The sequence below is a fragment of the Dama dama genome, chromosome 12 (genome assembly GCF_033118175.1).
Source record: "Dama dama isolate Ldn47 chromosome 12, ASM3311817v1, whole genome shotgun sequence".
In the NCBI taxonomy this organism is placed as follows: Eukaryota; Metazoa; Chordata; class Mammalia; order Artiodactyla; family Cervidae; genus Dama; species Dama dama.
In genome coordinates, this window is record NC_083692.1 from 91,595,669 (window position 1) to 91,618,946 (window position 23,278).

Here is a 23,278-nt window from a genome sequence, read left to right on the forward strand (position 1 = left end):
GAGATTGATGATATTGGGTGTTGCAGTTCCTATCCATCCTTCCTATCTTCAGGACTTGGGATGGGAAATATTGGTGACACTTCACATTCTCTTCCACGCAGTTCAACCAACATCATGGATCTGAATAAATAAAGCTGGCAGGGAGAGGGGGTGGTAGGTGGAGTGGTATAGATGATTTTTCCAGTTGAATGACTTTGGTCAGTTTCTCTTTTGATGAGACTAAAAACTGTTACAATAATGAAATTCAAAAATTTTACCACCTTTCTTCTTTCCTTTCTATGTGACTGAAGTAAAATCTAAAATCCTTCATTCCTCAGCTCTACTAGTACAGTGAGGCTGGCCATCTTTACTGATTTTTTAGGCAGAGGACTTTTTGTATCAAATTTGGGAACACAAAAAGGGTCAGGTAAAAATCATGTGATGGGAAGCTGATCCAAATTTTGGTCCTTTTTGAATTAAAAATTGTCCTCAGCACCGAGAGTGGACTATACCTCCTGGAAGGCAGTCAGACAGTCATGTTGCCGTTTATCAGCCTTCCTCATGGCTGAGCTCTCCTGGACTTCTCATTTGAACTTTTGAAAAATCTCCTCAGCATTAAGAGCTTCCCTGAAGCTGGATCTTGAGCATCTTGCATCCTGATTTCCCGACAGAATTTAGTTAAAAACATAGTAACTGAGTCCGTTTGTTTTTCTGTCTCCAAGGTGTTTGGCCCCACATTCGTCCTCCCAGCCTGAGCGGGAGAGGAACACAGTTACTCACTGACAGGAACGAGCTCTGGAAACTTGTCCAAATGTTGGCTGGGGAAGCCCAGTTCTCCCTCAAGCAGGACTAAATGTTTCCCAAATTAATTCTGACAAAGTGAGTTTAGAGTCAACTTTCTGGAGTTTCTCAAAATGATTGAGGGTATTTTAAGTCAACTCTTTGTTGGCTGTTTTTCCAGTGTCTAACCCCTACTACCTGTTGGGAGCTTCATTTATGTCAAATACTTTACTTTCTAAGCTATGCTGTGGGAGTTTTTATCGTGTAAAAATTTCCCTGGAATGTAAATGCCCTATGATGTCTTTGGTTTGATGTTGGGGTCAAATGCAGGCCGCTGTGTGACCTTCCTTCAGGAAAGAATGGACGCTTGTTTTGCTTTGCTCATTTGGTTCTCAGCGTGCTTTCAACCAGCAACAACACAGTAGTGTTAGGGGTAGAAATCACTTGCCTCCGTGGGGTTTTTGGGTGGACAAGACTTGGGATCAGAAGATTATAGATGTGTGGGCGCGTGGTCTCATGTTAATGTGTGCAGCCTTCAACGCTGGGCACAAGCCTACTACTATTCTGGGTTATTTATTTTACTTTAATGAGCAAAGAGAAATATGGTGCACTTGAATGACATAATAATAGGCAACAGCATGTTCTTGAGTTATAAGTAAATCATGGTCAGAAAAAGACAGTGAAGAGGGTGTTTCACTAAATATTTCCAGGCTCTGTCTCACAAAGGCTTGGTGGTATTTTGGAGTGGCTAATTAGGAGATAGATCCAGTTTCGTGCTGCCTTCTCTGTGAGTCAGATGACCATTGGAAACAGCTTATTTCATGCTGCAGCTACCGGATACAGTCACTGGCGATTTCCAAACCCAAGACGGTTTGAACGCTGATTGAGTCACTGTGTTTGTGTTCTGACTGTTCCATCAAACCCAGGCCGCGTGGGAAGCGCTGATGACACGGGCTGGGTTGGAGAGGCGAGGGTCTGTTCCTGGCTACAGCGGGGAGGCAGGGGCTGGGGCTGAGCGGGGGGCTGCTGTCCCCGCCCTGCAGTGTGAGGTCTGCCCGTCCCACCGCGGGGCCCAGGGCTCAGTTGGTGGGAGACGTCCTGGTCTGAAGCTCCTAATCCCTGCTCTCAAAGGCAGGGGCCTCGGGGCAGCCCTGGGGCGCTGCAGCCTTTCTCAGCAGGCTCGGGGGTGTCTCCAGAATGAGCTGGACAACAGCGCCCGGCAGAGAGCAAGGCTCCAGGGCTCGCCTCTCCCCACTTCTTCAGCATCTGCTCCTGTTACTTTTCCTTGCTGCTTCAACTTAGGGCCCTCTCTCCCCTCCCAGTGACCAGCTGTCACTATTTAGGTGCTCACCAGCTCTTACCTTGGGAACCCCACCCCCCTAGATTCAGTGGCCTAAGTTGAGTTTTAAAGGTGTGAATTTTTACCTTTCCCTCTTTGTGTCAGGATGTTTCCTTTTGGTCTGTAGCTATTTTTCATTTCTTTTATTTTCCCTTGATACCTACTCCCTTTTCGTACCCACAGGGATTAAAGCAACTGGATTTCCATCAAGGTTAGTATCATGGTGGTTGTGTTCCTAAGGTTCTAGCCCTAAGTGCCCTTGGAAAGACTGTCTAGATGTGAGCCATGTGGGCCATTTGTTCTTACCCGATTGTCAAATGACCTGCTCAGTTTTGTCTTCCAAGGTCAAGGGAGTACAACTCTCGTTTTTGTTTTTTTTTTTTTTCAACTCTAGTTGTTAACAATATCATTGGTGCCATTTCCCAAAAGCTTACTGTGTATCAGGCTCTGTGCCAGGTATTTAACGTTTATTTTCCCATTTAATCTTCGTATCAATCTTATGAAGTAGATAGTGTCAACTTTTAAAAAATGCACAATGTGAAAGTTTCAAGTTAAATTTTATTTGGGGCAAAATGAGGACTGCAGTCTGGGAGACAGCACCTCAGATAGCTGAGAGACTGCTCCAAAGAGGCAGAGGGAAAGGTCCGTATATACATGATTTTGGTAAAGTGAGAGGAGTACATGCAATCAAGCACATTTATTTTTAGGAGTTTCTACCAGTCTTGTGAAGCTTCTGTCAGTCACAAGAAACAGTCGTCACCATGAAGGATGTTAGTGCTTGTCTAGATATGAGGAGATACAAGAATTGGGCTCATAAAATCAGCTCCTGAGAATATGCAACTCTCTGAAGACCTGTCCTGCCAGTTTTCCCAGAGCATAGATGCCTCATTTCTGCTCTCCACCCTGAACTCCTTCAGGGGGTGTTGAGGTCAGCTGCTACAGCAGCACGATTTAATCCTTGTAGAGGTAGAGGGCAAGCAAGCACCCAGGGCAAGTGCCAATTTGTAGTTGACAGTAGTATGGTCTGCATTTTGCAGCTGGAGAAATTGAGGCACAGGGAAGTTGGTTATTTGCCCAGCATCATGCTGCTAGTATGTGCCATTTGCCAGGACTTGAATCTCATCTCAGTCTAGATCCTATGCCTTAACCACCTTCCAGGACCGAATTGTCTTCCAGGGCATATGTTAGTATCTAAAGACAGTTTATATTGTTCCAACCGGGAGAATGCTACTGGCATATAGCGGGAAGAGATTAATGCGTGGGTGCTCAGTTACTCAGTCCTGTCCGACCCTTTGCAACCCCGTGGACTGTAGTCGGCCAGGCTCCTCTGTCTGTGGGATTCTCCAGGCAAGAATACTGGAGTGGGTTGCCTCGTTTGGGTCTCACGAATGGGTGAGGCTCCTGTGGTCCCACAGGCCACATGCACAAAGCCCCACAGAGCAGGCAGGGAGGGCGCCGGCTGGTGAGGCAGGGTCCGCGGGCTGCCTGCACCTTCCGTATGGAGCGGTCCTCCCAGCCTCAATCACGGCCTCCTGTCTCCTCTGTGTTCCAGTCACGTGCTTGGCCCCTCTGCTCAGCAGGCAAATCCGAGCGTTCCCAGTTGGAGAAGTTTAAGGTCTTCCTGTTTGTCTGATACTTTTGGCAGAGAAAAAGTCCACATCTGTGCATTGTCCACCCGTTTCCTTCCCCTAGCTCCCCTCTGCACGCCCCCAGCAGCCTCGAAGTACTGTATTGTTCCCATTCTTCCTCATCTTGACCTTGTGCTAACTGCCTATTTATTGTAATGACTCCTCAGATAAGGTACTCCTTGGGACTTTTTTTTAGTAAATGCTTAGGGCCAGGAAATTGAGGATCTAGCTAAAATGCAGTGCATGGCATTTTGAAGTGTATCTCAGACCACAGTGAAAGGGACCAGAGCCCGCTCAGCTGTCTCTTCACCTCTTTTCTAGGTTTGTGTGTTTGCTTCCTGGGTCGTGAACACCCCTTTGGGTGTTGGTCCCTGCAGATGACGGCCACCCATGACCGGTTCCGTCCACCTTGCCCTCCGGGACACATGGTCACCTCGTTCTTCTCCCTTGCACTGGCCCTCCATCCCGTTGGCAGTTTTCTCATGTCCCCAGGATACACCCTGGTCCTCCCGTCTCCTTCCCCGACACCGTCCGCCAGGAGGTCTCATCCGTACCCTGACGTCCCTGCTACCCCAGGTGCCCCAGTGCCTGCTCATGTCCTGATGAGGTCCGCAGAGACCACTCGTTCTCTACCCAGACTAGACTTGTGATCTTGCCCAGCATGCCCTCCTGCCATATTCTGGCTCCAGGGAATCGAAATGTTTGAGTAGTTGTACAGAAATCTGGGAGTGCTTCTTGATTCCTCTTCCCAACAACCTCCAGGGCCAGTTAGACTCTCGAGTATTACTGTCTTTTTAAACATTTCTCAAAACCACCCCCTCCGCTGCAGTAGTTCTGGGGCCTTTCTCTTCTTGCTTGGATCCCTGCCAGGGCTTCCCGCTGGCCGTCCTGGCTCTGCAGGTGTGCCCCTTCCAATCGCTGGCTGCAGTCCACTCGATGGGGTGGGGGGCAGTGGCCCCCATTGCACGGACCTGTGGATCCTTGGCTTCCACTGAGCGTGTGTGCAGGTCTGGGTGCACACGTGCAAGGGGCACGTGGGCACGCTTGGTGCGGGCTTATCCCTGCCTTTACTCGCGTGCGCCTCACAGGTGTCCACGGAAATCATCCGTAAGTCGCCTATAATAGAAATGGGGACGAGTTTTACTTGAGCCACACTGAGGATAACAGCCCCGCAGTTGCTCAGATAACTAAGGAGCTGCCCCAGAGAAGCATGGTTTTCAGCACAGGGTCATAACTTGTCATAGCAAAGAACATCAAACAACTCAGAGATGCAATCCTTCAAGGTTTAAAAAAAAAAAAAAAGAACAGGTCATCGTGTACACAGCAAGTCAGTATGGCCTTGGCACCTGGAAAGGGAGTCTTATCATTGACGGAGAACCAGCACTGGTGTCCTAGGAAGAGAGGCATTTCATCTTTATTTTTAACAGGACATGCTTTTCTTTTGGTCGTGGGATCCTTTTCTTTAATAATTAAAGCAGATGCACGATGTGTGTTTGACAGGCCACCAGCAGGCTGTTTTAGTTAGCATAGAATTTGAGTGAAATCATGGATAAGCCAGAATGACTTCCCCATACCCAGTATGTGAACATTTCTTCCTCACAGAGGTCCTAGAGATGAGTTCTCTAAAATGCAAGCCAGATTTTGTTACGTTTTTGGCTGAAAACACTGTAGGGGCCCCTCCTTGTAGCGGACAGCACAGAGTGCAGAATCCCAGGCGAGACTCATCCAGTCCCTCCTCCTGCCGCGTTCCTGCCCATCCTCCCCACCCCCACCCCCAGCTTTGGGTTCAAGGGACGACCTTGACCCTGGCCGGCCCCGTGCCTGGCACTTGCCCCCGTGGCCTTCTCCCCTCCAGGCAGAACAAGGGGCCCCTCTTTGCTGCTTCACTGGCACCAAGGGCTCTGTGCTGGGCCCACCTGCCGACTTCCCTGTTGCCCTGCTGGCCTGGGACCCCTCTGAGGCTGAAGAGCCATCATTTTGGTGTCCGAGCACTGGTCCCAAACCAGGCACATGGACGCACTTCAGAAGCCACTGTCATTGGTATGTGAATGGGGTTTGTCTTTCAGACATGAGAGCATGCGGTTTCTAAGAAAAGAACACTGCCAGCCAGGCTACTTCACCTTTGCCTTCTTTCTGATGAGGCAGTTAGGGTACCCATAGACACCGAACGTCTTACTTAAGATGAAAAACTTGTCTTTTGTTTTAACTGGAGGACAGTTGCTTGGCAATGTTGTGGTCTCTGCCTCACATCAGTGAGGCTCAGTCACACTTCTTAACCACATCCGTTGGAGCCCCTTCCTCCCTCTCCTAAAAAGGTCCGATGTGGTCAGGAGTGGAGAGAGAATTTAGTGGGAGGGGACAGCTTGAAAAAACAGGTTGCAAATTCCTTTTGGGACCACACTTTGTACAGGCAGACTCTTCCTCTGGTGTGGTCATTTAATTTTTTCCTGAGCCAAATTGATACATATTTACTCTATGCAGCACAGACTATTTCTCTGAGTGGTAAAGACTTCCATCAACAGTGGTTTTTCTTTTTTGTCTTTTTTAATGCATCAGAGAATATCATGCTCTGGAAGCAGCAAGGGGCAAAGCAGAACGCGGGTATCACCCCACTAGCCTCCTAAAACCGTCCTGGCTTGATGTCAGTGTTTATCTCTGACATGTTTATCTCTTAAAACCGCCAAAACTCCATGTGTCCTAGGGGTTTCTTTCTTGATCGAATTTGGATCAGAAAGCCACACTCACTTAACAGTCATCCTAGTTCCTTGAAATCATTATAAAAGTTTACGAATAACCCTGTAAGTTATAAAGTGAATTTGAATGGGTAAGGGGGCTGTTAGAGCATAAAGTTAATTTTCATTCTTCTGTTTAAAATTCATCGTACTAAATAGCTAGCAGATATGCCTGGATTAACAAGCATTCACCCTTTCAGCCATCATTTCTACTTAAATATACCAAAAAAAAAAAAAAATAATTGAGGCTCATCAGCATGCTTCTGTTTCGCTCAGGACATAAGCAGTATCAGCATGATCTAGCCCTTTAGTTTTCTTTTAAGAAGAGTTTTTAATGCCAGCATCCAGGGTTATCCAACAGAAGCAGAAAAATTCTAGCCTTTCTCCACCCCAACTGTGACCCTCCCTTTTGAACTAATGATGGATTTACTTTGCAGTTATTATAGTCCTGATAAAAGCCTTATCGAGGTTTCCTCAGGGTTCTCCTTGATCTGGTGCTGCCCCACCCACCAGAGCACTCTTCTCTGCAGTCCCATTCCTCTTGGCCTTGGTCTTTCTTAATGTCTCTGTGTTTCCTGATTCCAACTTTAATACATTTCCATGAGGCCAGTAGGAGTATCTTTGTGTCTCTTCCCGGCCCACCCTCCCGCCCTCCTTTCCCTGCGTGTTCCCTGCACACCTTGGGCTGTCAGATCTTGGACAAGGGCACCTGCCTGGTCTTACCTCTTTAGCAGCTTCAGTGCTTCGTTCAATAAAAGTTAGCAGTTGCTCATCACCATGATCAACAATGTACAGTAACACGAGTTCTCCAGTTTGGGAAGCCCACAACATGCGACTCCTTTTTAAGTGCTTTCGTTTCAGCAGATGTTTAATGAGCATTATTTTTAAAAAAGGGTGGGGTGTAATGAGATAAGAACAGAGGAAAAATCCAGAAATCAAATATTCTGGGACCTAGGAAAAATAAGAGCTATTTTTGCAGTGCTGGGTGCAGTTTCATCGAGTACCTCAGCCATTCATTGCTTCTATTCTTTGAAGCCTCTGGGCCCTTGGCTTCTTGGCAGGTGGGTTAGGGTGATGGGGTGGGTGGTGTGTCTGAGCGTGTACACTTCAGTCATCAGCTCATCACCCACCTACACAGAGTGGCCTTAGACGGGCTGCACTTTTCTTCCTGCACTTATCACAGAGGCCAAATCCATGGAGCTCAGCGCTCGCTTTTGGGAATGGCCACCTCCGCTAAAGGGCAGTTTGGAAGAAAGGTCAGGAAGTTAGGAAGAGTGAAACTGAACATGTTTATGAGTGTTATTCTTGTTGACATAGCTTTATTCTCACAGTCTACCTCTGCAATTTAGGATGTGTGTGGTTGACCGCCAAATAATTTCTTACCAGAACCTCCCACCCCAGCCTTTACTATCTGCAGTTATCATTGTAATCAGACCAGTTTTACCAAATCTTGGTAAGACATTGCCTTTGACAGCACTGAGACCAAAATTTAAAAAAGAAAATTTAATCCATCCATGATCTCATTGACAGTACCAAGTAAAATTGAAAATCACTTTAAATTAATGTCAGCTCAGCAGCTTCATCTCCAGGCTGTTGGGTTGGAGTGCTGAATTTTTAAATATCATTTGAATCATTTCAAATGATCGTAACAAAACAAGACATTTTATTAGATCATTAATAAGAATACTTACCAGAAGTAAGTGCCCCTGGATGGATGCAAATCAGCCTTCTGGGGCCATTTATAACCGATGAGAGAATTGCACTACTTGACTTTAATAATTCACCCAGGAACAGAGAATAAACAGCAGCAAACATTAATTTTATTGGACAGTTTCATACGGTTTATGTTTTGAAATAAAAGGGATATGACTTGACTCCTGCCTGAAACCAAAGCACTTATAAAGGACTCCCTCATGTTGTTGGCATCTCCGACTGGAGAACTTGTTCTCAGATGCATTTGTTAATCAGTTGGCACCCTTCTTGCAATAAATAAGAAGCCAAAATATAAACACTTTACATAGTGACTACAGCTTTGTGTTCTATCATGTCCTTTGGCATATGGCTATGAAATTCTTTATAACCCATTATTTTACTTGTCTAGAACTCTGGGAACTGACAGTGACCATGATCATCTACAGACCCTCACCACCACCCCTCCCCACCTCTGTGCCTGAATCTCTGAAGCTAGAGCAGCTAAGGATGCCGAGTGTGGTCACACACCATTAGCCAAGAGCCTAGACCAGAGTCCGTGGTCCCCTGCTTCCTGTCTAGTGTTTTTGTCCCCACGTATGACTTTACCATTTGACGAGTTTCAGTCTACAGTCATTAATATTAAAAGGTGACTTTTGTGTGTGACTGTGTGGAGACAGCCCTCCGAGAGCAGAAAAATAAATGTTGAGCAAATATGATAATAGTAATAATTCCTACTACCTATTGAATATTTAAAATTATACCTGGCTTTACATGCATGTATTTTTAATCCTTATAATACCCTTTGAGGTAGATCCTTTGAACACCCACACTTCATTGCTGAAAAACACAGAGCTACAGGTACAGGCAGGGTGATATTATTGAAATAGATCTTCTGTATCCTTTTTGTATCCATTTGTATCCTTTATGCTATAAAACTCTTCTAACAGGGAGAAAATCGGTGTTTGATGGTGAAACTACTTACCCCAGGCCAGGTGGGCCCTAGAAGATCTAAATGGGGAAAGGCGTGACCTCATAGGTGGCCATGCTGATGTGGGGTTTGGGGGTGGGGAGGCTGGGTCCCGCTCCAGGGATTCTACTCCACCTGCCTGGCGTACTTTGCTTTTGCCAAGCACATTTTAAGCTTATGACTGACTGAGTTGACCTTCACAACAAGCCTGTGTGGTAGGTTCTGTTAGTACCTTCCGTTTGCAGACCCAGGAACTGAGGTACAGTGCCACCTCTGGGCCCAGGGTCACCGCCTAGCAAGTGCTGGAACGGGGATTCAAGTCCAGACAGTCTGGCTCCAGACAGGAGCGCTCCCCGAGGTGCCTTTCTGGATGAGCTCATTGGCTGGAAGGGTGGGGCAGTGGGTTTGGTAGCAGTCTTGGGAGAGTGACTGTTGAGTCCACACTCATCCTGTTCGTGAGCCTGAGAGACCTCCCCTGAAGTCCTGCCCGCATTTTCTGCCAGGACCCACCCAGAGTGGTCAGCCAGCCTGCGCGTGCACGTGGGACGCGGAGAAAGGGACTTTCTCTGCCCGTGTGGGTATCTGCTCACAAGGCCAGAGGTCATCAGAGCCGTGGGAAACGTTTGCTGTGAGGAAGCCCGTTAGCTCCAAACACGCCAGAGAAGTGTGTGTCAGCACCCAGGGCTGCTCCTTTTTCTTACCTAACCAGAACACGGGCTTCTTTTTCCCTCCTCCGATTGCCTGGCATCCTCTTGCCAAGCACCTTGCTGTTTCTGAGCCACGTGGGTTCAAAGGGGAGGCACCCGCTCCAGCCTGCACCCCGGGGATGCTGGGGCAGGAGCCCCTGGCAGCCTCCGGAGTCCAGGGCTCTGGCCACGTGCATCATCCGGGACCGGCTTCCTCTCTGCCCACCTTCCTTAGCAGCCCTTCCAGGTGAGCATCTGGGAACAAGGGATCGGGGTGTCTCTGGGAAGTGAAGCTAAAGCCCTTTGTGTTCCCAGCCTCTCCAGTACTTTCATTTTTGTTCCGAAGTGGCTTGGTCCTCTGACCTGTTCTCTCTCCTTCTGAGTTCATCTCTGTTTATGAGGCTGCACTGCTGTTAGAAGCTGTGACAATAAGTCCCTGTTCCCAGAAAGAGTACTGCATCTCATGAACAAGGACAAGGGTTCAGACTGGCAGAACGGGGTTTTCTGTGACCGGCTTGAACTTTGATCTGCACTGACTTCATCTGGGCCGCTGTGAGCAGAGCTCACTGGGCCGCCGCCTCCCGCCTGGCACGTTCCTGTGGCCTCAGGCCAGTTCAGTTATGCCGGCCGAGGTCCTGCCTGCCTTTGAGGGTGGTTCTGAATGTAGAGGATGTTGAACTTGCTTTTTCTCGAAGTGTTGCATCCCTTTGGGAGCTACACTTAAGCTCATCTGTTTCCAAAACACCGTCTGAATCCTAAATGTCTGGGGAATTCCTCTAGTTAATAAATGAAGGAAGCTTAAACTGGTCTCCAGTTTTGAATTTGACATTCTCAGGGGAAGTTGAAAAATGCTGTGTGGCTTGATCTCTGGCTGTGAAATCACTGAGACGGACAGTGTGGGATGAACTGGGTGTGGATGCAACGTACAAATCTATCTTGCTGATCTTTTAGATGGTAAAAAAATCTGACCTTACAAATGTGTGTGAATGTGTATGTGTGCATTCCTCATCACACAGTATTTCATGGGTCTTAAACGTTTGAAAAAGTAAGGCACTAGAGAGGGGAGATTTTTGAAACATAAGTAAAGAGCCACGTTTGTGAATATCCACTTGTGTGTTTTGTTGTTTTTATTGCAGATGCATTCAACACATAAAGCCTTAGGCTATTTCCATATCCTTCTATGAGCTCGCTGTCTTTCCAGAAGGGTGTGTTGTGGACTCACAGGGCAGTTTAGACCTTAATGCTGCAGGTTGTACCTTTGGTTGTGAAAAGCCAGCATCAGTGTGAGTGAAATAATAAAAACAGTGAGTTTGAACATTTCAGTGATGTTCTTAGAAATACCAACATAGCCAACAATAGACTTTGACTCTAAGTCACTCAGAAACTTTCTAAAATTCATTAACAATGTTGGTTAGAAACAGAAGTGACCTCAGAATATATAAAAGATTTGTTTCTGTTTGTTTTTAAGGCAAGTAGTGGCTAGCATTGTCTTAATCCCTGGGTAAATCCCAAATTAGATCTTGGTTTTTAAGGATACAGTTTATTTTACATAATTAGGCCCAGTTCACTGATAATATCCTTCATTGGGTAATTAGAAATGTGTCATTCTGCTGAGAACTTTGCCAATAAACCCAATGACAGCTGCAAGGTTGGTGGCGTTGGTTTTGATGGGCTTCTGGGTGAAGGTCGCTGCCGTTGTGAGCTGCTCCTGCCCTGGCCCTCTGAGAAGTTCCTGGGCTTTGGGCTTTGGGCTGGCAGCCCCGCCTGTGGGTCATGCAGCTGGCCTGTCCCCGGGCCACACTGGGATGAGGTTCCCGTCACCTCCTTAACGGCTGCTGGAACCCTGGTACTAAGGCCCAGCTTGAACATTAACCACCGCCCTTGCTTCTGTCAGTAGCACTTACGGGTCAGGTTTTCAGGGCCAGTGGAGATGCAAGGAAAGAAAACCATTTCTGCCATTCTTTAACCACCTGTGACTATTTCCAGATTAACATTTTTGTCTACTACTAGTTATTGAGCTTGTAAGATGATACCACATATGTATGTGTGTGTATCTCTACTTATACAGACATGGCTCAAAAAGAGGTGATACCTAACTTAAAGCAACTGTATTTTTAAAGGGACGGGTGTTCTCACCGTTAGCTGATGTTCACCCTCCTCATAGAAGCTACCAGTTTTTTAACCCTAATGCTCCACAGTCTTTTCCTCCATCTCTGGAATGACTGTATTCCTAGAGGGACTATTTGGGTTCTCATGATGGAGATGGCCTGAAAGCAGTTAAAAGTGTGGTCAAGGCCACTTCTCTGCCTGCAAGCCACTCCTTCTGCCTCGCGCCCCGCGGGCTGAGCTTTTCACTCACTGCACTGCCTGCCCGGCCGCCATTCCTTCCTGATCCCAGCCCGAGGCCCAGGGCGTCGGTCATCCCCACTGCTCTGCTCTGGTCTCTTGCCCCCTCAGTTCATGGATACCTCACTCCGGTCCCCTGCGCTCCATTCCCAGGAAAGACCTCTGTCCTGGGCTGACACCAGCTACCAGCGGGCCCTGGAGGTGTCTCCTGAGCTGCCGGCCTGGCCAAGCCTCCTGCAGGTGGAGCTCAGAGCTCTCTTCTTGTGCTTGTTAGAAGCACACCTCCGAGCTGCCGTCCTAGCTGGCGGCTGACTGGAGCCACCGCAGGGTGGAAGAAGCAGGAGCAGAGAAGGAAAGGGAGGCAGCGTGAGTGAGTCAGGACTCTGGTAAGAGGCTCGGAGAAGCGCCTGATGTGGAAAGTGGTTCTTGCAGTTGTGGCGCTCAGGGTCACTTCTCATTGTCCTCATTTGCTCAGAAGGGGTTTTTTCTTCTTTCTTGGTACTTCCATGCATTAACTGTAAGATAAGTATATGAAGAAAGTAAACTTTTTACTGAAGCAGTCTACCTTGTTGAATTGTACAGTGAATGCTTCTGAGATAGTTGCCAGTCTTTAGTGGGGCTTCCCTGGTGCCTCAGTGGTAAGGAATCCGCCTGCCAATGCAGGAGGTGCAGGTTGGATCCCTGGGCCAGGAAGATCCCCTGGAGGAGGGCATGACAACCCACTCCAGTATTCTTGTCTGGAGAATCCCATGGACAGAGGAGCCTGGCGGGCTCCAGTCCATGGGGTCGCAGAGTCGGACACGACCGAATGACTCACACACACACAGTGTAGGTCACTAGGGGACTTATTGTTGTCCAGCTGCAAACTTCTTTCCCGTGGCTATCATAGAGGATGGTGGAGTTGAATGTTTCACGACACCAAAGACAGAATGGACGGGTCCTGGCTCTGCCAGGAGCTCGGCCCTCGGAGGGAGTTGGGTTGTGTGTGACCTTAAAGTCTCAGCATTGGCAACCACGGAGGTTTGAGTATTTTTTTGTTTTTGTTTTTTTACCCACACCACTTGTCCATCAAGGCTCAGCTGTGCCGCTGCTTCAACAGGGACTCAGGCTGTCAGAGAGGTCTCCTCTGGGATTTTTCATATTTCATGGGAGAGAGAAGTGAGCTGGACAACAAAGCACCCCACCCCCCAAGTTCTTCTGCCCAGAAGTGGCATGTGTCACTTCTACCCACGCTGAATTGGCTGAACGAGTCCCATGATCTGGTCTCATGTCAGTGGGGTCGGGAAGTATCATCTTCCTCCAAGAAGGGACATGATATTTGAAAGAATAATACATCCTTTCACAAGAGCTTTCCCAGAAGCTTCCAGTCAGGAGACGACTCTTCTTCTACTTGATTCTTGAGTTTACTTGATGTTTCATGGGTTTGTGTGAGAGGCTCAGAAGTAACGGACGGCATAATCCTCTTCACTGATCGTGTTTGGGTTTTCTTAAGCTGCTGGAAGGGAACCTGGCTGATGGCCGTGTGTCTTGTGAACAAGCAGCGATTCTTTCTGCCTCTGTGCAGAGGGGACGGGAAAGCCTGCAGTTGCTGGCAGAATGAACATCCAAACTCCCTGATGCTGGGGGCACTGCCCAGCTGTCACTTAGATGAGCCAGAAGCCCTTCCTCTAAGGGTTATTGATTCTCAGGGTTGGGTCACTGAAGCAGAGGACATGGCAATCTCCTCTCTATTGGTGTCCTCTATTGACACCAGGGAGTTCATGAAGCACCAAGTATCTTGATTTTATATGTGAGTTCTTATAACCTTTTTGGTTTTCACCCTTTGTTGCTTTGTCCATTAAAACTCTCTGCTTTCTTTTATTTTTGTATTTAAATTAAAAAAATGGGGGAGTGGAGTCTCCATTGCAGCATGCAGGCTTTCTCTGGTTGCAGCATGTGGGGACTGCTCACTAGGTGCAGTGTGCAGGCTTCTCTTGTTGCAGAGCATGAGCTCTAGAGTGTGCAGGCTTCAGTGGTCACAACACACCAGCTTCAGTAATTGTGGCACACGGGCTTAGTTGCCCTGCAGCACATGGGATCTTAGTTCCCTGATCAGGGATCGAATCTCCATCCCCTGCATTGAAAGGTGGGTTCTTAACCACTAGACCACCAGGGAAGTCCCAAAACTCTGTGCTTTCTTATTGACCCTGAAAATGCTGGTGAGGCTCACTTAGGGGCTTATATTTTTCCAGAATTCATTATGAATATGAAAAACACTTTCTGTTTAAACGTATATATAACAGAGACATTGAAAGGCAGCTCCTGAAGCTCAAGTTCTGATTCCACTTAAACCTGAAGCCTTTGACATCCCACAGTGCGTGCAGGTCGTAAGCCCCTGGCTAATGGGATCTTGACTGAATCACACCCTAGTGTCCGCTGTGGAAGTTGGTTCTCCAGTCACTCCTGTTGGGCAGAAACAGAAAGAGACAAAAAGGAAGACGGTGACATTTTCCGAAAGGTTTCCTCAACCTCCTAGAGGTTTTTAGATGATGACATTTGTAGAAAGAAAAAAAGGTTATGAAATGTGTAAGTGGGCTTGAAGAATCTTAAAGAATGGATCATTTAGAAACCGGGACCAGACAGGTGGACCTGTTGACCTTGGTTGCTGATGCCTCAGGACCGAGTATAAAAATGACTCCTCCAGAAATGCGTGCTCAGAAAGCAGATTGACTGGGTACAGAGGAATTGAAGTGGGCATCAAGGAAGAAATATCTGACTGACCAGGACTGGGGAATTAAAAAACAAACTTGACAGTGAGCAACTCCTCACCAAGTGCTCCAGACCCAGACAAATAGAGGCTTGCTGAGGTGTTCTGGAGCGTGGAGCCTCTGCTTCTCTGAGGGGCTGGGGTGGGGCACCAGGCAGCTGAAACCACCACTGGGTTCAGCAGGAGAGAGAACCACCCTTCAGAGGGGAGCTGAGCTGGGGTCAGTAAGACCTGGAATGCCTAAGATTACTTAGGTCTACTTGGTAAGTTCCTTGGGATTCCCTGACATTTGCAGCGGCCACGGCCACCTGAGCACGTCCTGAGTGGCCAGCCCAAGTCTGGAGGAGGAGAATTCGAGAGAAATAAAAGCCGTGTGGCCAAGGGAAGTTTCAAGAAGCCCCATTTTGCCATTTGGAGAGATTGCTGAAAACAAAAACTGACTTCCATGTGTGGTCCAGAGAAACTCCCAGGACCCCACGAGAGGCAGGGTCAAGATTCTGTCGATGCTGGCCAGTTGGAGTCCATGTCCTTTCAGCCTGACATCTTGGACAGATCAGCCTGACATCTTGGACAGCCTGATGCAGATTAGCTTGGACCTTTAACAAATTTCAGAAAAACAAGTGAAGGTGTACTTAATTTAGTGAATGCTATGCATGTCCGTCCAGATGATAGAGCTTGACTTACTCTTTAGAGCAGGTGTTTCTAAAATATGAGGGTTTAGAGCTCTGCTCTGAAGTTGCACCTAGACATATGAAGACTGCAGGAAGCGCCCAGCGTGGGCTCTTGCCACCCACACCACTGACTTGCTCTGTCAGGGGAGCGGCCTGTGATATTGGCCACCTTGACCTCTGCCCACTAGACACCCGTAGCACGCCTCCCCGCCCCAAGTTGTGATAACCAACGATGTCTCTAGACATTGCCAGATGCTCCCTGCAAGGCAGGGAGGGCACAGTTGCCCCCAGTTGAGAGATTGCCCACAGAGTCAGAGGTGGGATGTGGGGGCTAGTAATTCCTGAGGAAAGCGTGTTGGCAGCCAGGAGGAGGTCTGAGCCTATTGAGACCATAACTTAAGAAACTGTAATTTCTAGGGTATTTGGACCCTCTTCTTCAATAGAGTCAAGGTGTCTGCATTTCCATAGTCAGTGTATTTTAGGGGGTAACCAGGGCAAGTGAGAGTTTGCAGACTTCCTTCGGTAACTGATTTTTTAAAAAAAAAGTCCATGCAGGGTTCACACCTGCATGTGTGAACTATTCACACATGGACTGTCCCATCGGGTCTCACTCTGCTTTGTGCTCTGAAGAGGAGGTGCTGGTGGATAGGGGCACCTTGCCATAGGAGGGTTCCTGGACAGCATGGGAGCAAGGTCGGGGGGACAGCTGGCTGCCCTGCAGAATCGCTCGTTCCTGCCCTCGTGTGGCTTCGTGAGCTGTGCGGGGACGCGTCTGGCTCTGCTGATGCGCTGGGCCACACACATCCTCACCCTCCTCTAAGCCCCAGCAGCCCTGCCCCATCCCCATCTGACCCACCCGCACCCCCGACCCAGCACCACGCAGCCTCTCGTGCGGGCGGACCTCACTGAGTCTGAGACCCTCTTCAGGTTGACTGACTCAGAATTCACTGTGTAAAGAATCTCCTGGGGGCTTGTTAGAGATGCAGTTCTGGCAGCCCCTCCAGAAAGTTTGGTTCAGTGTGTGGGAGCTGGGAACTTGTGCTCTTTGAAACAGGTGGCCCATATCCCCCTCTAGGAGCTGGGGGGGCCCGGGGACCACACTGCTTGAATCAGCGCTCTAGAGGGTCTTTCTAACTTTTGGAAGGCAGCAGCGCATAAATTCTACTTTCCTAATCCTCTTATCCTTCCAGAAGACACTGGGCGGGAGGCCACGGTGCTGAGCCTCTGTGGGACTTGTATATCTGAGGGAGGTGGTAATAATGAACGTGGACATTGGCCAGGAAACTACCAGTGATGTGGGAGTAAAATGCAGCCTGCTCCGAAGGGTATCGATTATTTGGGCCACATGGGTCAGTGTAGTAAATTTATCATTAATCACAGGAGTTCATATTTTTTAGTACTTACTGAACCACAGATACTGTGTAAAGTTCCTTTGGTAAGGAATTTGTTTAGCTTCCAGGGTGGCATCCCTCAAAACAGAGCTTCTTAACTGTGACATCAGACCCACCTCCCCCCACACACCGTCCCAGCCGCTCTTTAAAAAAGAGGGTCCTGAAACCCAAAGGAGTGGAATGGGGTGGGGATGTGAGGAAGGTTCAAGAGGGCGGGGACATGTGCACACTTATGGCTGACTCATGTTGTTGTATGGCAGAAACCAGCATAACGTTTTAAAACAATCGTCCTCCAATTAAAACTTTAAAAAACCAAAGTGATGAATATTCAAAACTCCAAAAAAAACTAGAGTTCTGGACTTCCTTGGTGGGCAGGGGGTTAAGAAGCCACCTGCCAACCCAGGGGCCACAGCTCGACCCCTGGTCCGGGAAGATTCCACCCGCCTCAGAGCAGCTAAGCCCATGCACCACAGCTACTGAAGCCTGGGCCCTAGAGCCCATAAGGCACAACTAATGAGCCTGTGAGCCTCAACTACTGAAGCCTGGGCCCTAGAGCCTATGCTCTGCAACAAGAGGAACCACTGCGATCAGAAGCCCGCCCACCGCAGCTAGAGAAAGCAGCATTGGAGACCCGGCCCAGCCATAAACAACAACAAAGGAGAGTCCTACCCAGAGCAGCTTTCTGCTCACTTCCTCACCAAAATATGATTTTATTAGGACTGGAGAGGACCATACAGACTGATCTTTTTTTGTCTCTTTCTGTACACACACGTATAACACTTACACATGTGTATACATAGATGTATGTGTCAAGTTCCTCTGATTCTGAGGTGTAGCCTCAGTCATATTCCTCCCAAATGTGATCCAGTGGGAATTACACAGCATCACCTATGAAGGATTCTTACCAAAAATGTTTAAGCTGAATCTAAATGAGCCTTTAGATTTAATTTCCATTTTCTCTATGATAAAGGATAGAGGACAAGTTTAAATGGCATCATGAGGAAATAGACAAATCAGATTGCTGGGTAACCTGAAAGACAACTGGCCTGGTATCTTCAAATAAGTCAGTGTCAAGGGGAAAAAATAAAGGCAGGGCAAGGTAGGTTAGGGATGGAAGGACTGACTATTTTCTGGCTAAAAAAGATTAAAAACATAATTAAAAGCAATGCATGAGTCTCTGTTGAGTCATGGTTTTATGAAAACAGCTATAAAAATTGGGGCAGGGTAGGGAAATTTGAGTGTGGACCAGGCTTTAGGATATAAGGAAATTATTGTCAGTTTTCTTGGGTGTGTTAATTTTATTGTGGTTATGTAGGAGAATGTCCTCATTTTTAGGAGGTATAGGCAGAAGTGTTTAGGGGTGAAGCGTCAAGACATCTGTAACTCATCTTCAAACGGTCCAGGGAGAAACTGTTTGTGTGTGAGTGTGTGGGCTGTGGATGGAACCGACAGGGCAGTGTGCAAACCAGCATTCAGTCCCCAGTGCTCACTGTCCATTTTCTTCACCTTCTGTCTGTGCTGGCAGGTTGTCTTAATGAAGTTGAAACACAGCACCCAGATAAGTGAGGCCGTGCTGTTCTCCAAACCGTGGTTTGCATGGCCGCCTTCTCGGGCATCGCTGCTGGCGTGAGGGTGGAGAGGTGGGCATGCCAGGCAGCTCCGCTCCCAGCGCCCCACCGAGGCAGCATTGACGCAAGGCCCCTCGGCCTGCCCCGCCTTTCCAGAGGCTGTGGCTTTGCTCCCCAGCTTCCAGACTGTAATCTCTTAGGGCAGTTCCACCCGAATGCACTCTCGTCCCTTCTCACTGACAGCAGGAAGCTGCCAAGGAAAGGACCCCGTTCAGCTCTGCTAACACCACCCCCTTCTTTTAAATAGTAGGGATCTGTGGAGGGGTGTGCTGACGCCCGTGGACCACCCACTCGTCACTTCTCTTGGTTCTGTATTCTGACTGTGGTATATTACTCTAGGTTTCTGCCAAAGTCTCATTTGTTTAGGGTTGTTGTTTTTTTTGTTTGTTTTTTGTTTATCCCTTGCTAAGAGGCTTTCCTCTGTGGACTAGCATAATTTTCTGAAAGTCAGAGGGCTGTCCACATTATCCACAAACACCAGGGATGTGGTAGTAAAGCCAAGCATCCTGGAGGGGACATGTGTTTAGTGGCCGGTAGAGAGAAGATGTTTACATGGAAGCTCAGCAAGGGTCTGGTCTCGTTGTGTGATCTTTGGAGGAGTGGGAATCACAGTGAACAGCAGGGAGGGCTGCAAAGGAGCTCTGTGCTGAATCCCGGGTTAACGAGATCTGTACCCCAAATCTTGTTCCCCTTTGAAGTGGCTCTTATCTCAGTGCACGCATTCCCCACTGGGGCATTTTACAGAGTGCAGAGCGCTGTAGAAGCCCCTTGCTGCCTTTCCCTGACCCAAGGACTTTTCTTGGATCCTCAGGAAAGCCAGTTTTTGTCAGCCTTGCATATCATAGCTATTCCTCTAAAGTAGTCATTAGCAGACTTGCTGAGGAGACCAAAGCATCTTATCTCCCTTTTCCAAACAGAAAAGTGAAGGTCTCATTCCAGCCACTCTGGTGTGGCTACAATGATCTGGTGTAGTGGAGGGGGGACTTGTTTTAGCACAGATGGACAGGGAACTGAATTTTCTGATTTTACACACAGGGGTCCTTGAATAATTCTGCCTTAAGTTTGGCAAGAACCATTGCTAAGAAGCGTGCTAAGCCTAAATGTGCCTTCTTCCCTTCTGAAGTTTCACATCCTTTCTCTTTAGAAGTTGCAGCCTAATCCCACCCCTGGCTCAAAGCTGAGCTTGCTGAGCAGGACATTGTACATTTGGCGTCTTCATTAAGATCCCAGTCACTTGAGAAGCTGTAGCAGAGCCTGAGGTTCTGCAAGAGGACAAATATGTAAAGGCTTTATATTCACATTGAAAAAGTGCCGCTGAACAGTAGAAGGGCAGGGATTGACGGCAACTGGGGGCACCGGTAAACTGGCCTTCTAATCAAATGGAGAGCTTCCCGGGTGGTTCTAGTGGTAAAGAACCCGCCTGCCGATGTGGGAGACACGAGATGTGGGTTGGATCCCTGGAGGATCTCTGGAGGATCCCCTGGAGGAGAGCATAGTAACCCCTCCAGTATCCTTGCCTGGAGAATCCCACAGGGGGGCTACAGTCCATGGGGTCGCAAAAGGGTTGGACATGACTGTGCAGACCAGAGAACCAAATGGGAAGGTTGGATAGAGCTTCTTTTTCTAACAAGCAGACTCTCCACCTGAGAATTAGAAGTGTTTGTAAGCCTGGTGGGTGGGAACTGTTTGGATGAAGCGGGGGTTCCTCGTGGGAGTCATCCTAGCTTGTTTTCTTGTTCTCTTTTGAAATGATCACTTTCATTATACACAAGACCTCCTCCAGAGCTCTTTGCATTGGTAACTTCTTACTCAAAAGCCATTTCTATTTGGTAATACGGGGTGAGAGGGTAAGAATGACTGAGAGAGAATCAATTATACTTCTGGCCTCATGCTAATTTATTTTCCCCAGCTGAGTTTGTCAGCTGTGTTAGGCAGTAGGGAAACAGGAAGTAAGACCCAGGACCTCACCCTCAAAGCCCACCAGGGAAGCTTGGACACCAGGAGTGACCTCATCCATCTCTAAATAGCCTGGGCTTGATCCTCCTCTATGTGTTAGGGCCAAGCTTCAGTTACCACTGAGCACTTTCACTGGCTAAACCATTGTCTGACCAGTCTCAGCCCTGTTGGGAAAAAACTGTTGAGGCAAAGGAGTTGGTGTTTACTGAGCACTTACTGTGCCAGGCCCTTTCACGGCTTCTTGCTTAATTCTTACAACAGTGTCGTGAGGCAGGGGCCCCTCTCTTTCTCCACGTGGTCCATGAGGGAGCTGACAGCTAAGGCTCCGAGAAGCTAGGTGCCGTCTGTCCAGGAACCTTTGCGGTGCAACACACCATCTCTCCCTTCCCCAGTGCTACACACACACACATGCACACACACACACACACATGCAACAGTTAAGTTCCTCTGTTCCTAGCTTTGCACTAGCTAATTTCTCAAAACATCATCTTGTGTAAGTGTTAAATCCACTGTTTTATAAGTCATCACCGCTTACTAGACTGTGAGCCAGCATGGTGCTGAAGCTTTGACACCCACTCCCTTCTTCCACTTCCTCCCTCCCGCATAACTCCCTGCTCAGCCATGGCCCACATGCCACCAGGCTCTCTGCACTTCTTAGGGAGTTGATGTGACCTGGGTTAATAAGTAATCACTCAGAACAGAGCCATGCGCCCCGATGTCCATTGCGAGCTGTGGGATTTTCCTGACCTCGGGGGAGGGAGGGCGCGGGGAGAGGCAGGAAGACGGGGCTGTGAGGAGCCCTGTGGCCCATTTCAGGGTTCAGGCCTCCCTGAAGGAGGTTTGGGCCGTTAGAGCAGGGCCCTCTGGTAATGAAGCCAGCCGTTTGTCCTTGGGAACAGAATGAGGCCTTGTGAGACCAGAAACAATGGGCGTGTTGAGTTTCAGACCTGGTGTGAACCGAAGCTCAGGCAGAGGCCCTGTGATGGATCGGGACAGTTCAAGGATGCAGGGCTCTGTTGTCAACACGTCCCCTACTTAGTCAGCGGTCATTAATGCCCCTGTTTCGAATAATTCCCACAAGTAAGTCAACAGTTCTTGGAGGTTTTTTTTTTTTCCTCCTCCTTCTTCGCATTTTAACTTCTGTAGCTTATTTTGTCTAAAAATCACCCGGTGAGAAATGCATGAAAAATGAGTTTGGGTGGCAAAGTTTTATTATTTATCATGGCATTATTTTCCTTTTAAATTCTCCATTACCTCTGAAGCAAACACTTTCTCTTGTGTCTCTGCTGGTACGTTGATTCCCAGACAGTAAAATTGGGAGTTGCAAAAGCTGCTGAGAAACAAAAGCTTTTGATACAAATTTGGCAGACTTAGCTCATCTGGTACCAAGTCCTGCAAACTTATAAATCGCGGCTCGTCCGTGGACACAGTACCCTAGCAGCCTGTCTTGATCTGTCCGAATGCAGCCTGTGCAGCTGGACTTTTTCTAGTAAGATGTAAGGGAGCAGGAGCGGCGTCCCAAGAGCGCACAGCCGGGCCGGAGCCCGCCGCGCAGGATGCCCCGGGGGGTGAGCAGTGCAGCTTAGAGATAAGGGGCACCACAGACGCTTCTGGGAGCGCCCTGGAAACAAAGAAACCGGCCAGCTCGCGGAGGGGGCGGCGTGTTGGCGCGGCGCGGGGCTCGCCAGGGCGCGGGCGCGCACCGGGGTCCCGACCCGCCAGTGGGCGGGCGGCCGGGCCGGGGCGGGGCCGGCGCCGCTCACCGCCCTCCTCTCGTCTCTCCGCAGGTGAGGCTGCGGCCACGGAGCTGCGACATGGCAGCATGACAGCCCCGGAGCGCGCTGCCCGACGACGCCGGGACGAGGGAGCCCCCGCCTGAGCCGCCTTCCCGCGCCTTTCCCGCTGCCCCGCCCGGCTCGCGGCGCTTGCCGACCCCTTGGACTCCCGACTCCCTCCGCCTTCAGCATCAATATGTGTCATGTCATTGTCACCTGTCGCTCGATGCTCTGGACCCTCCTGAGTATTGTGGTGGCGTTCGCCGAGCTCATCGCCTTCATGAGCGCAGACTGGCTGATCGGGAAAGCCAAGCCCCGCGGCAGCGCCGAGCCGGGCGAGCAGGGCGCGGGCCCCCCGGAGCCCTACCACCCCACGCTGGGCATCTACGCCCGCTGCATCCGGAACCCCGGCGTGCAGCACCTCCCGCGCGAGACGCTGTGCGGGCCCTACGCTGAGAGCTTCGGCGAGATCGCCAGCGGCTTCTGGCAGGCCACCGCTATCTTCTTAGCCGTGGGCATCTTCATTCTGTGCACTGTGGCCCTGGTGTCTGTCTTCACCATGTGTGTGCAGAGCATCATGAAGAAAAGCATCTTCAACGTCTGTGGGCTGCTGCAAGGCATCGCAGGTAAGCGTGCGCGGAGGGGAGGGGGCCCGGAGCCACGTGCGCGCCGCTGCGTGTGCGCGGCACGCCCACGGCCCACTCCTTCGCTGCGTGTGCGTCTTTAGGAGCGCTCTTCTCTCCGGGCTAGGCAGCAGCCACGCGCTGCCCTCATCGCTCCTTTTTCCCTACTCCCCTGAAGCAAGGCAAGGCTGTTCGCTCTCCCCTGCTCATCTTCTTAGCCTGTAGCCCCGGGTTCTAAGTTGCTGGATTTTGTTTGAGAAAGCTGCCACCGGGCTTGGCTTTCCTGATCAGCCATTCTGCGCGCCTGAAGGCAATGAGCTCGGCAAACAAATGAGCTCC

The 23,278-nt window shown here is 49.2% G+C and overlaps 1 protein-coding gene across 11 annotated transcripts in view; it reads left to right on the forward strand.

Moving 5' to 3' along the window:
* LHFPL2 (LHFPL tetraspan subfamily member 2) overlaps nt 1–23,278 on the forward strand; it is a 168,705-nt gene that overhangs the window by 121,821 nt on the left and 23,606 nt on the right. For 10 of the 11 annotated variants that reach the window (XM_061158111.1, XM_061158113.1, XM_061158114.1 and 7 more), the window contains one exon: nt 22,329–22,942. In XM_061158111.1, the coding sequence (XP_061014094.1) occupies nt 22,513–22,942 (430 nt within the window). In that variant the 5' untranslated portion in view covers nt 22,329–22,512. Of the gene's footprint in view, nt 1–9,664; nt 10,051–22,328; nt 22,943–23,278 lie in introns of those variants that run through there. The other variant, XM_061158117.1, reaches the window with a different exon arrangement.